Source organism: Bacillus rossius, chromosome 8 (assembly GCF_032445375.1).
Source record: "Bacillus rossius redtenbacheri isolate Brsri chromosome 8, Brsri_v3, whole genome shotgun sequence".
NCBI classification, from domain to species: Eukaryota; Metazoa; Arthropoda; class Insecta; order Phasmatodea; family Bacillidae; genus Bacillus; species Bacillus rossius.
In genome coordinates this window covers 55,296,929-55,312,036 of record NC_086336.1, presented here as the reverse complement: position 1 = coordinate 55,312,036, position 15,108 = coordinate 55,296,929, and the positions used below count along the sequence as shown (strand labels likewise).

At 38.8% G+C, this 15,108-nt stretch overlaps 1 protein-coding gene across 1 annotated transcript in view; it reads right to left on the bottom strand.

The window, feature by feature from the left end:
• Nucleotides 1–4,562: 4,562 nt before the first annotated feature.
• LOC134534965 (mannose-P-dolichol utilization defect 1 protein homolog) overlaps nt 4,563–15,108 on the bottom strand; it is a 117,968-nt gene continuing 107,422 nt past the window's right edge. The window contains exon 5 of the mRNA XM_063373727.1: nt 4,563–13,567. Coding sequence (XP_063229797.1) covers nt 13,331–13,567 — 237 coding nt within the window. The 3' untranslated portion in view covers nt 4,563–13,330. The remainder of the gene's footprint in view (nt 13,568–15,108) is intronic.

Below are 15,108 nucleotides of genomic sequence, written 5' to 3'. Positions count from 1 at the left end.
GTAATTTTCAGAAATTGATAATTTGGATCGTTGTTCCTTAAAAGGCAAGTTATAACAATGGTTCGATTACTGTCAGTAAACTTTTGTGTCGTTTGCACGTGTTCCATTTTTGACGTGACTTCTAATAAATCTCGAACGCCGGCTGCACGCACGAAAAAGTGTCCCATTACGCACATTGTCCCGTTACGCTGTGTCCCGTTACGCTCATTGTACGCTTGCGCCGCATCTATCTCTCTTCTACTCGATTGGAACAACCATCGATTTGACTTTTTCGAGGCACATTAAACTTGAAACACTCCCATTCGTTTCCTACTTTTCCTATCATCGTCCTATCCATAACAAAATAACACAGATTTGAAGAAGTTAAATAGCAAACACGTATAAACATTATAGTCAAAATAATCTGTTCGTTAAAGTAATAAACATATTTGAATTAATGAGTGCAAATAAAAGTAAATTTATCAATTAAATTGTAGATTTCATTTCACTCCTTCTTTGTATCCAAATAAAATAGTGATAATTCAATAAAAATGATTCAATTTTATTCATAAAAGTATGCAATCATTTCATCAATGTTTTGTTATGATGTTGTTACGTTACCTATCGTCCGTAAACCAACTTTACAGACAACCAATTTTTTTATTTGTTCGCGCAAAGTTCAATTCTTTTCTGTGTCACTTTGTACGTGCACGAAGACGCGACCCTGCGAACTGCCGCCGAGGCGATGGCACACGGCGAGGAGCTCCCGCTGGCTGGGTGCAGCTCGTGGGAAGCCTTCTTTTCACAGACGAGAGAGCCAAACGCCCGATCGTGCATCTTCGTTTTTTTTTTTTTTTTTGTTCATTGTAAATAAATATGGCCCCTTGCAATTTTACGCAACTTGTAATTTTCAGGTAAGGAATTACGCTATTTCTGATTGATTTTTAGAATACTGAATCGTTTTGTATCTAACATGTTTATAAAAATTATGAAGGCTCTATACTAATGGTCAATTACAATTAGGTTAGCTACATTATAAATACTTAAAAACATTGTGGACGGTTGATTTGGTTAGGAGAGCTACATTAAAGATACTGTGAAATCATGTAGGCCCTAAACAGTTTCCTAGCGCTGGTGTGCTACATATTAAAAAGTTATTTGCTAAGCAACCATAAAATGATTTTACCGTATTTTTAATGTAGCTATACTTACCTAATATAACCAACCATCCACAATGTTTTAAAGAATTTATAATGTATCTAACCTATCATATGCTTCTTTTGACTAAAAAAAAAAAAAAAGATACCGTTTTATCTTCATTTACTGAATAATTCTTTAAAATACTTCTTGTTAATTTTAAGAATGACATCTTATAAGTTAAACCCGCACATTTGGAGAATAAATGCCCGCGAATTTCCCCCCCCCCCCCAAATAAATACACCTGTTGTGGTACTGAAAAAAAAAAGCGAGCATGACTTCGGGGAACTTCGGGTGTTGCTCTCTCGTCTGTGAAATGAAGGCTTCCCGCAGCTCGTACTCCCGCTTTAACGGCCATGCTGATCCTGAAGTTCAACAACAACGGCCACGCAGACTGCCAACTTAAACTTTATTCTCCGTCCACCTAGCGCCAACTGACGGCGCTAGCAGTACTGGAACCCATTACTAACATTGTGTTTTAGATGGCAGTTTCGTATAAAAGTGGGCACGTGAAAAGGTCTTTCTAGTTTGTAACTTCGGTTACAGTTTAAGATTTTTTTTTTTTTTCAATTTATTTGTGAGCTCTTGTATGGGTTAAATGTACAGCAACAACTCGTAACTTTGCCGCAACTGACAGTTAAAAGTTGGAGTGCTGAGAATGCGGAATCCAAACAAACTGGGAACGCCCATAAGAAAGCATGCTTGGAACGTTAAATGTGTATTTACATCAAAAATATTCGTTAGCTGTACACTTAAATATACAAGCAAGTGTCTTTTTTGAAACGTTATTTTTTTAATCCAGTAATTCTTTTTAATATAAGTAAGACTTCAACTCTTAATTTTCCTGGTACTACAGCGTGCCATTTTTTTCCCCTCTTTTAAACCGGGTCGTTAGGTTGGTATAAAAACGAAAACACTTGACGGTTTTTTTTAAGACGTAACCTTCATTACAACCAGGCACAATACAAGAGCGAGGCATTCTCCATCACCATTTCAACTTAACCGACAAATGCGGCAAAAATATTTAAGGCAATGGTACAGATTAGGCACTCACCATGTAGCCAAACGAATTAGAAAAAAATTAATCTGGGGAGAAAAAAAATTCAATAATTGGGACAGAATTAGGAAAAATATTATATTTAAAACAATGTTAATAATGGGTTCCATTACTACTACCGCCGTATGTTCCCAGACCGGCTAAGAAGACGAGACAAGTCAAGACAAAATATATGAAGTTGCCAGACCTATATATATGAACGTGATGCAGACGAAACAACTGAGGTCGCAATGCCATGTTCTTTCTCGAGAGAAAATGCTGCTGTTGCAGACTTTCATGCCCTACATTTAAGGAAGCGTGATTCCCACGTGATAAAGTTTTGGCTCTTCACTTAAAGAACATTATATATGAAAATCTGGTGGACGTATCGATCTGAGATAGTGAAAGCGTTCCGACGAACACAGAACCTCCCGAACGTTAATTTTTTTGGACTCTGCAGAGGGCATTGGAAGTAATACTGGTTCTACTTCGCAGAAGCTGGGTCGATTATGGTCCGTATCTCGACGACTCTCACGAAGGCTGCGAAATTTTTCCAAAGTCAACCAACAATACTTCAGATACTCGGGAGGTTCAACACAACACTGCTGCCAAACGCTCAAGGTAGAAAGGCTTTTCTCCTATGCAACAACGACCACTTAAAAACTCGCCCTTATACGCGGTGAACTTTTTAAAAATATATTTTGCAATTTTTTTCCTAACAATACTAAGTGTAGCCTATTTGTTGGGAGCGGTCTGGGTCAGGGAAAGAGTCTAGGTGGATCCCAGACCGAAGCCTATGCGCTGGGTGTCAGCCATGCAGAAGTGGTAGCATGCATTGCGTGCTTTGCTCGGGGATTGGTCAGCCATTGATGCCGCGACCAACTCCCCTGCCTTGAACTCTAGGCTATAACTAATTAAGTTGGGCCCGGGTTAAATACACCTACACAGGGGCCCATTCATGCGGGGTTAAATTACTGCAAGCATTAAGCAGGCAGGTTCAGTACGGGACAAGAAGGATGGTCCACGAAGAATAGTTGGTCAGGGGTAGAAAAGTCCCGACCATGCCCGGGTCGGGAGCTTGGACCTAGCTGTCCGCACTGGAGCTTGGGGGGAATCTGGGTTGGCAGCAGTGACGTACGCGCCCCTGGCGCCGCCCTTCAAGCTGCCAGTCAGCGCGTGTGCTTTATGACTAGAGGGGAAAAAAAAGATGGTGTTGAGCTTGGTCCTTTGCGCTGTTGTTGAACATTACACTGGCCAAATTTAACATGCCTTGCCGTTCAGTTTTATAAAGTAGAGGTAGAGTACAAATAGACACGAGGTTGTCAGAATAATATTTGTTGGTAATTTACGAATTTTTATGGTGCATAGAGTATTGGTGAATCGGCTGTGGTAAGTTAAATTTCTGGGTTCGTAGAAAAGCGTTCCCAGTTCAGTCTTTCACTCCCGCCAAGGCAATCAGGGTTCGGCTCCTAATTTTACTCAAGTGTGGAAACTTGACGGGCGTTGCTACGAACGGGTAGGGCTTTATAGAGCTGTTACTTACTCTCTCTCTCTCTCTCTCTTTCTCTTTCACACACACACACACACACATACGGTAATGCATTCTTTCGACGCTCCATTCGTACCTCATCTCGCATCATCGTTCTGATGACCACCCGATGTTGAAGAAACATCAAGTCCTAATTCATACATGTGCCTACATTTACGTCTGGTTGAGAAAAGTCATCACACACACAATATAGCTACAAATAATGAAAAAAGAGCGAGGAGACAATTACGAATATTGGTAGAGAAACAACCCCCTCACGTTTGCCAGGGGAAATTCCTAGAAACCTTGGAAAAACCTATTAGCAAATCGGAATTCGAATTAGAGAAGCTTGCACTAGAAGATTGCAGTGTCTTACAACTGCACCATCTATCATATCGTAGACTGAAGCCGAATATTTTAATATCAATTCAAACACTACACTCCACACGATAAAAATCATACAAACCCTAAAATCGTTTACTATTCCCAATATCCCCAAAAATTTTATATGTATGCAGTATGAAATAAAGTACTACGATTTTACACTAAGAATGTCACTATTATAAAATTGAAATGAACAGGTGTGTCTACATAGTTACCTAAATTTCATGTAAGATTTTTTTTTTTTTTTGCATTTGTCAATAATACATTATGCTAATGGAAAAAGTGGAATTTGTAGTGGAATAGAGCAATTTTAGGATCATGAAGATTTCGCTGTATTATTCAAATGTGAACATTGTCTGTAGTTAGTGTTTTATGTCAGTGTGACAGTAAAAATAGAGATGAAGTGATTTTAAAATAAAAGTTAAAGCATGTTCAAAAATATTTCAAATTATTTATATTTTTTCAACGACAATTTCGGTAACTCTCGGAATGACAGTTTTATAGGCAATGCAAATAGTTTTACTTGCCTTTTAAATCTCATCGTGACACACACACACAATATATTATGTCTTATAATAAAAAAAGTTATACAAAAAAGGTACCAAAAACAGTAAAATGACTTCTTATGAATTACTAAAATACAAATTAATTTTGAATTGTTTTGAATAATATACATACAAAATTTATGCATACACTTAATATACAAAAATCATACTAACCAAATTCAATATAAAAAACTGTTCCACATGCAAAATATATTCCATGTAAAAAATATTGAAAGTATGTTTTAGTTAAGTTTCTCAACAAAACACATAAAGATATAACTAACAAAGGATTATAACTAAATATCTGATATTTATTTCAAAAGTTTTTTTAAAGAATTCACTTGTTAAAAAATATAATCAACAAAGTGTAACAGGGGAATGGTAAAAATTTATTATTACATATAATTTTCAGTTTTTTTTAATTAATCATCCTAAACATTCGGATATTTTTTAACATAAATTTATAAGTGCACGTGTTTATAAAGTAGCTAAACGTTAACACACTAAACAAATATGATTCATATAAATGTAAACAAACATTGTACACTTCTAACACTGTACACTTCTCAAAACAAAACAAAAAAACACCCAACACCAATGGAGGTAAGCAGTAAAGGAGTTGGTGTGTACAATCTTTGCCATGTTAATGCTTGAAGTCAAAATCAGAACGACCCCTCACCACCCTTTCCTACCTGCATAGCAAAACAATTTTTGGTCATAATGAAGTTCAGCGCTAATTTCTTGCAAATGTCTTGGTATTAAATTTGTTTAGCAATATTCACTACATAATGGCATATTTAAGATTCTTCCAAGTGAGTTCTTTTCAAGCTATTAAACCTATTCATAGCATATTAGACTTTACACAACTATGTTTTGTTTTGCTATCCAATTGCTAACCAGTTGACTTCAACTTCAGAACAGACACCTTCTCCAAAGACCAATACCTCCATTCTAAAACCAAAAGAAATCACAATTATCACACCCAAAAATGAAGTAACTCTTCCACCAGATTTAAAAACGGGCTTGCAGTTGAACTCATGGGGGAGAAACTCTAATTGCTGAGACTGAGACATAGTAATATTTTCTGGGTCCAAAACTACTTAAAAAACTAACATGGCTACATTGATTTTGAGAAGTAATGCGTCAGCTATTATCAGACAAACAAACCAGTGAAAATTAATTCACTTAATTTTGGTAGCCATATATTTTGTGGTGTGGCATACCAGAAATACTGCTTCTCCGACTAATTTATATAGAACGTGACTTATTAAAAAAAACTGTATTCTATTCAGTGGTGTTTTTCAAATGTTTAAATTTCTTCTACTAAACAATTAGTCGTCAAATTGTTAAATTATCATTATAAAATTATTTAAACCTCCTGTCAAGAGTTTATTTTTTATTTTTTGCAAGTAGTTATGAGCCAACCTAACAGATAGCATCACATGTCGCGTAAAACAAGGTCCCAGTTTCCTCTGTAGGAGTCGCACTTCTATTTTCTCCCTTGTTCTATGGTGAATAATATGTGATCAATCAATTCCCCGCAGTATCTGCAAGACCGAGCGAAAAATGAACTGCAATCCGCTGACAGTCGTCCTTTATGGAATGTGTTTAAGTCTAAAAGCGTCTCACATGCAATGCCGGCTATCTCACTTTCTTGACATTACTTTTACAAAAATGCTATTCCTGCAAATGCATTACGACATGTTTCTTGCGTTTCATGTTTCGTTGCCAATTGGTTCATCATATACAAATCAAGTAATCACAGTGGCGGAACTAGACTCTGCGGGGCCCTGGGCTTTTTAATTTTATGGAAACCCTCCACCGGGAAAATTAAAAAAAAAAAATCTCTGTCAAAACAAAATCTCAAGCCAACCTGGCACTTAAATTTCGACGATGGTTTTGCTCATTTATCTTAAGAAATGTTCACATTCTTTAGTAATAAATAATCTTCCGGTCAGTTTTATAAATGCTTACGAGCAAATACCGGTGGAATCGCTGTAATTTATACGTGGAAATAATTTTTTTTTTAAATTCCTAATCATGAATTTAAATTTGTTATTGCCCAGCACTTTAATTTGCATGCAAATACAATTTCAAGTTTCCTTTTCCCATTAATGTTCATATTTTAAAAAAAGAACACTAGACAAACGAGTAAAATAAAAATAGAAAAACATCGGCGCCGAGTCACTTGCGTAACATTTTATAGTTCGCAAATAAAGTTTAGTAAATATCGTGACAAAGTTTACGGCAAAAAAAAAAAACAATGCAAAGTGCTATAAAAGAAAATGCGAAAAATACTGACGATGACCGCAGAGAAAAAAACATGAGACTCAACTATGGAAATTAGACTATTCAATTTTTTTTTCTGTTAGAGATCTATTAAACCTTCAGCTCTGAAGTAAGACGAAAAGGCAAAGCACTTGTTTACTAGAAGAAGGCATCTAACAAAAGAAGATGATAAATTATTATGCTTATCATTATAGAGTGAATTAAAAAAAAGTATCCTATACTTACGATTAAAATTCATTTGCTCAATGTCATTTAAAGGGCACAGAACTATCAACGTTCACTGTCACTACAAACAAATTAAATACCCACACGCAATTTATCCACCCACCTATTCAGGATGTACCAACATCAGCATCTTCACAGCAGTGGTCTACGATAGACACAACCGCCATCATCGTCACATCAGTGGTGGTCTACGATAGACACCACTGCCATCATCGTCACATCAGTGGACACCGTCATCTTCCAGCCAAGATTCACACTCCTTGGATTTGTTCCGCATAAAATAATTGGAGCACACCTGCATAGTATGCAACTGTGTTGTTCACAATGCATGAGCTAAAAATACAATATTTGCAACTATGTATCAAATTCGCAATATATTAGAAAATATTATCTTAACTGAGAATATCAGATTTTGAAGAAAAAAATTTCGTTCCAATGTCAAAATTTCAACTTATTTATTAAAACTTGCAAGATTAAAACATAGAACTTAATTTTAAAAAAAACATCAGATAACTTGGAGAGTTGTAGGCAAAATCGGTTACAACAAATCCAATGTCCCTGTTTGCCAACTAAAGAATCTAGTGTTTACTGCTCATAATTTACTCAAAGTTTTTCGTACTTAAATTTACAATCAATAATAGGAATTATTAGAATTTGCTACCAATGTTAAGAGTTAGTAAAGTGAAGAGTAAAGATGAGTAAAGTTATTTTTTTTCCATCCACAGATATGTTAAAAGATATATGTGCCATTCTTATTTTGTGTTTCAAAATACACGGTGACAGCTAAGAGTACCGTAAAACGGGGCTACTTTGACATGTTTTGGAGGTTTTTTGGTGGTTACATTTTTTTAACATCCAAAATTAATTATATATTTGATCCAACAGAACAATGTGTTCATTGGCTATCCAATTCATATCAATATTACTCCCCACTAGTCCCCCAAAATTTTATTTATATTTTTAAAAAAGTGTCAAAGTTACCCCGAGTGTGGGGTTACTTTGACAAGGCATTTAAATGCCACTGATGTCAAAGATCTAAAGCGTAAAGGTTTCTTTGACATTATTTAGATAAACAAATATTAATATTTTATACATTATACACAAAAATAAAAAGTAAAAACGAGTTTTTTAAAACAATTTATCATTTTTATTAAAGACTTATTTAACACAATAATACCAAACACTTAGGTTACAATTATAGGCACATAATCAGTCTTGCAATTATCTTTGAAATCATAATTAACATAAGCATTATTACAATCAACTTTAGTAATAAACGTAACAAATTTGTCAATATAAAAAGCTAAAATTAATTATTAATCCGTATCTTCGCACTCCATACATTCATAGGCAGGATTGGTTGAGCCTTTGTTACACATGCCACAAATCCATTTGTTGCAAGTGATGCAGCAAATCCAGTCAGCAGCATGGTGGTAGAATCTGAAGTCACACTTACAAATGTAACAGAGGTTGTCCTTGTTCTTGCCTTTCTTATTGCGCTTCTTTTTGCCCGTTATTTCCATCTTACGAGACAAATCACTTAGAGGAACACCTTCATCTGAAGAAGTCTGGTCAGTCTCAGGCAGAACCCGAGATGTTGAGGGAATTGATGTGAAGGTCGGGTCATCCTCGATAGCTGAGACAGTTTCAACTGAGACATCATTTTCCATTTCTGGAGCATCATCGAATGCTGGGACATCTTGGGTTGTTATAGAGATCTGTGTACCTGGTTTATGAACGACTTTCTTTCCTCTTCTGTGTCGAATTCTTTCAGAGTTGTAGCCCCTTGTCTCTTTTAAAAACTCCAGCAGACTGCTGTCGAGGACACGTCCAGACTCTTCTGAGCGATCTGCTGGAAGCTTTTTCAAAACGGCTTCCGGATCAAAAGGGCAAAGACCTGTAGTTCTGAAGGAGCTCTGTAGATTTTTTTTTATATTAGGAGCCAATGCATCCATCAATCTCTTTAGCAGCATGGGAAACTGTGGCTTTGGGATGGCGCCCCGTGTTCTTGATTCTTTTCTCCAGCTATCCAGAACCTTCCGCCATTGTTTCTTTAATGGTCCATAGATACCCACATCCAGTGGTTGCATCATGTGCGTCGAGTTAGGGATCAGAGTTGTAAAATAAATGTTGTTTTCTAGTGCAGTTTTGATGACTTCAGGTGAAAAATGAGACGCCAAATTGTCACCAATGACAACGACTTTTTCATTTTCTTCTCTGTGTTCCTTGATGTGCGGTAGCAATATTTTGAAGAACCATACTTCGAAGAGGTTCATATCAAACCAGCCGCTGCTGCTGTTCCTGTAAATAGTTTCAGGTGGCCCACCCAGTGTCCAGTTGTCGTAAAGGTGCTTCGATTTGTAGACAACCATGGGAGGAATCAAATGTCCTTCTGCTGTGCCACAGAACATGATGCTGATAGATGATTTTGAATGCTCCTGGACTCTTTCCACACGTTTGTGCCCTCGGCGTACTAGGACTTTTATCGCACCCGGGTCGTCTGTAATATTTGTCTCATCATAATTATAAATGAGAGCGGGACGTGTCTCCTCTAAAGCTGGTCTCAGATTCTCGAAAAACTCTTTTATCTCGTTAGGACCCACTGATGCCCTTGAAGTTTTGATGTTTGTGGCCAGTCTCTGCGTGAGGTTGTTCCGAGCTGCAAATTCGTTCACAAAGTCATAGCCTGGCAAATTGTCTTTCCACTGTTTTACAACTCTACCTTCCCTGTTGATAATCATTTGAACGATTGTTCGAATGTCAGCTTTTGTGAAAGGAAACCCCCAGTCTGCTAGTACACACAAGGTATCTGCTATTAATTTTTCACTCTGAGGTGTCAAAACAGTGGGGTGGCCTGGCTTTCCTTCGTGCTTGTGATGGATCCTGTTAAGAATTGTGGTCCTATTAATTTTGTATTTCTTGGCAGCACCTGCCTGAGTAAGTGTCCCCGCTCTCACTTCTGCAACAGCTTTAGCAAGGTCTTCATCACTATAATGTCTATAGTTTCGGGCACCGAGTTTTCTTTTATAAGTTCGCACCATTGTGACTCATCTGTAATGCAAATAAACACAAGGTTAACCTATAACAAATAGAAAAACCTTATATACCTACCACCGATTAAATCACATATGCACACATTTATATCTTAATCTACCAAAAAACTATATATGATTACGTAAATAATACTATAAACTTACCGAAAACTAAGCATCCAAACTGAACTAAGACGTATTTACGCACCACACTACAAACACTAACGACGAACACGCTCGGACTAGTCGGTGAGTCAGGTGATCGCAACACAACACACGCGCCCCCCTTACCACGCCCCCCTCACCAAGCTACCCCCACCGCAACATGTCCCACTTCCCCCACCAACAACTCGTCCCACTTCCCCACTCCCCGCAGTAACCCATTCCCAGCACACACAGCACTCCCTTTCTGCCTCACAAGTCACGAGAATTCGCTCCGCACACGTTTACACCTTATTTTGGCACTCTGTTAAAGTAGCCCCAAAAACTGTCAAAGTTACCCTTAAAGTCAAAGTAACCCCGTTTTACGGTACATCCCATCAGACAAGGTGTAGGCTATTAGTAGAGACCTTCAAAATTCGCGGATTCATTGACCTCTAGGATAGACTCCACAGTCCTTTAAATACTCGCGGAAATGATACCTGTTCATTGGCTACTGACGCGTGAGACGTCTCAACTAGGCTATCCGTAATTCGGCACTTTCTTGGTTTAGTATTTCCCATTGGCTCACAGTTCCCCGGATAAAATGTGGGCCAATCGCAGAAGCGGTACGAAGGTATAGTAGTTTTGATGCTAGCCAATCACGAAATGAATCCGCGAATTTTGCATGTCTCTAGCTATTAGTTTAGGTTTTAAGTAAAATCGCTGGGCGTTTGTAAAAACACTCCTACATCCGTTTACTTTCCGCGATCTAAAAAACAGCTTAATGAAGTCAAATGGAATGAGATACATGTAAAATTGCAGATTAAAAAACTTGAGAAATAAGGCAGTCTTGAACACATCTTAAAAAAATCTATCCAGACATGACTATAAATACTACAATCTCAGTATGATTAAATACTATACAAACATTAATTTTATGAGAGAAGCAGGGCATGCTACTATGTATAACATGAATATTAATATTATTATAATACATTATTTACATACTATGTATTTGAACATGTTCTGATGAGTTTTAAAACTAACTGAAAAGTTACAAACTGTAGCCGAGAAAAAAATTCAAGCATGCCTTAAAATCCCACAAAAAAAAACTCAAACTTTCATACCGAGTCCATATTTATAAAAAAAATTTCTGATCATTTCTTAATGTGAATTTAGAAAATTTATACCTATACCATTTACGGGAAATTTAACATATAAATATGGTACATATCCTAAGCATCTGAGGTTTTCCTAAACACATATATAGAAGAGACACCATATTTCTATGATAAAATTCTACTTCCATTACTTTTTTTTATTAAAGTTATACAAAATAATAGTGGAGCTTACATTGCAAAGTGAAAAATTATTTTTATTTAAAAACACCCTCCAGGAAAAATAAAATGCACAACGGTTATAAAATTGTTTTTTTTTCTAAATGGATCATGGCAATATAAGGTAAATGTAAAAATTATTTTAAAAAGTAAATACAGATATAAGTATAAAGTAATTTTTTTAAAGCGTGTTTGTTAAATTTGCTCTTAGGAAAATACATACATGATTTTGTATTTGTACAGTTGGCACACATAATTTTATAGAATTTTCATTTTCGGAGAGGGATTTAAAATAAACTCACTGAACTTTTCCCCTGGCAGATTTTTACAGTCTTATGGAAATCATGCTTTGGTCAACAAATCTGTTTTCCTTAAATTCTAATTAAAAATTCGTAGACCCTACACCAGCGCGCCAAACATAAGAATTTCACATTCGTGCAGTTTCATACCACAGTTCAAGAGAAATTTATAAGCAACAGAGTTCGTGGGGGGGAAAGGGAGGTTCTATGAAGTTACAAAGAAGAAAAAAGGCACGCAGAAAGAAATGTCTGGATTGCCTCAACGATACATTCGTTTGTACACTGCGTATGTGTGAATCTCTGTGTGTCTGTGTGTGTGTGTGTGTGTGTATGTATGTGTGTGCGCACGTGTGTGTATATGCTTGTAAGATTTAGTCAAATGCCCAGACAAACTCTTTTTAACTATATAAGTTACATAGGTCTAAAACAAATTGATATAAAAAAACTAAAACATGAAACAGAGTTTAAATTTATGCTGAGATTAACACTTGTTAAGGGCCCCGCCTACCTGGACACACATGCTTTGTGCAGAGCTTCAGGGAGAAAAAAACGTGATTTGAAAACTACTTTGTTTCCGGATGAAGTTTTTCAACAGTATTTTTAGAAACGTTAAAATGGCTAAATAGCGTGTTTTAAGAGTAATTTTTCGGCACAAAACAACCTGTGCAGATTATTGAAATCACTTTAAGGGACTTGCAATACACATTTATATTAATTTCTCCGCCAAATAATGTAACAAGTCACAACTCAAATTTCATAGTAGTCTTGTGCACAACGAGAAGACTGCGCGCCAGTTCCAAGCCTTGCGCTTAGAGGCGATACAGCGCTAGAAGCACCAGCGAGCATCCGCGCTTATCATCCCGCCTCACTTAACAGATACTCCCCCGACTAGAGTGGCCCCTTAATTCAAACATTGTATGCTCGAGTTCTCGAATCTCATTAAGTTTTCTGAACTTGTGTTTACACACTGTTAAAAAATTTTCACCGTAAATTTACGAACAATGCTCACATATTATCCAGGGATCTTCCAAAATTTACGAGTAGCCTACTTAGTCTAAATGTTAATCCGCAAGAATAATCTTGGTAGATTAATCAAAAATTGAAGGGGGTAAAAAAAAAACATTTTTTTTTGAGTCTAAAGAAAGAAAACGCGTTTTTACCTAGATACAATCGATCACGAAGCTCGGAAGCCGGCATTCATAAAACAGTTATTTTAAATTACGAAGTTTTTTTGAGGTGTCACTCTTCGTTGAAACGGTCCGAGAATCTACCGTGATCGCTTGACACTGCGGCACACGCCCAGTGAAGTGGACTGCATCGCTCCGCGCGAGGGAACCGTCACTGGCGCTTGTCGCCGCGCGAGGAGGTAGGACCCCGCCAGTAGTAGACGATCTGCGCGGCGATCAGGGCGTTGACGGCCGACGCCGCGACGTAGGTGAGCACGACGGTGGCGTCGCCCGTCTCCTGCACCGACGTGAAGATGCGCGCCAGCGAGCCGGCCAGCAGCAGGAAGCCGGTGGCCGCGGACAGCTGGCCCGTCCCGCCGTTGCGGTAGTTGGCCAGCGCCTGCAGGCTCTGCAACACGGCAGCAGCCGACCCCCCGCGTCCTGACACTCCCGAGCCGCAGCGGCGTGGCCAGGGATTTGTGTAGGGGGGGTGTTATGAAGCATGCCTCCCCCCCCCCCCCGTATTAAAGCGGGGGGTCCGGGGGTCCTCCCCCGGGAAAATTTGGATTTTAAGGGGTAAAATAGTGCTATTTTAGCAGTTTTCCGTTCTTAACTCTTTGAACTCCTTTGTTGAGCCAGGTTCGCCATCCTTATTTCCTGTTCCGATTCTTTGTTGAATCTGGCTCTCCTGACCCTTGCATAGAACAGAATCACATGATTCAAGAAATTGGAGAGATACGCTTGAAAAATAGTTGGAACAGGATTTAAAAAAAATAGCAAACCTGATTCAAAATTGGAGTGCAAAGGGTTAAATTTAAATATTGTAATGGTTTAAATTTTATTAATTCTAATATGAAATTTGTTTGAGTGAAGAATAAGAATTTAATTAAAGATTTGGGGTTAAGTGGGGGGAGGTTTGAACCCCTAAACCCCCCCCCCCTCCCCTGGCTAAGCCCCTGCCCGAGCGGTCCCCGACCCCCCACCGGGGGTCGCGACTCGGATCTTAAAACTATCAGAAAACCCATCGAATAAACCATCAGATAAGAAAAAAAAATCGAAACAGATCGAACTGTGCACCACTCCCGGGTCTTAATCGGCTGTAAATCTGCCCGGGCGGGTCGGAGGGTAGTCCCGAGGACATCCAGTGGAGTGATTCTGAAGAGTGGCAGTAGGTTAGCCTGCTGGCGAACGGTCTGCCGAATCGACGCCAAGTTGGTGGTAGTACGGGAAGAACCCATGAAAGATTGAATGGTGTCCCGCTGAGGTTTCCTCCGAGACCCTTGGATTCTGATTGGGCAGGACTCGTACTTGGTGGTGGTGCTCCGATCGCTTGGAGCAGGCTCCAAGGGTTCCCTAGCTCGATGCGGAGTCGACGTGGTGAGCGACGACACAGCTCCGGTACTAGCCCTGACAGCTAGCAGAGGTTGGATAGGCCTCCACCGGACCACGGGTTCACTGGGTGTTTTGAGGGGTCCCAGTGTGATGTGGGAGATCGGGGAAGGCGCCAGCAGTGCTGATAAAGGCTTAGGGCTCAGGACACAGCCAACTGTCTTTTTAGCTGTGTGTTAAAGGGGCTGAGGCGGTGACTATTCTGGGTCGGTGGCCCCAGCCGCTGGTCATTGCCGAAGCACTAATACCCTCCCGATCAAACATAAGGGAGCGATCCCTAACAGTTCTGTTTTAAATAAGCTCTGGAATTAATTTAAAACTAACTGTAATGTTACTCACACCCTACCCTATTAGGGCGCATATGTGGGAGGGGAATGTGAGAATGCCGGCCGTAGGTCGGAATAATCTGTATTTTTTGCACCTGGGGCAGACTTCAGAACCACCGCATCCCTTCCCAGATGACTTCAGCAGTCGCAAGGGTGGCGCGCGCACTCTGGCAACGCCGCTCCCCCTCCCCTGCACCAGTTATACCGCCACACTGTAGAAGGTCACGCCACGTGA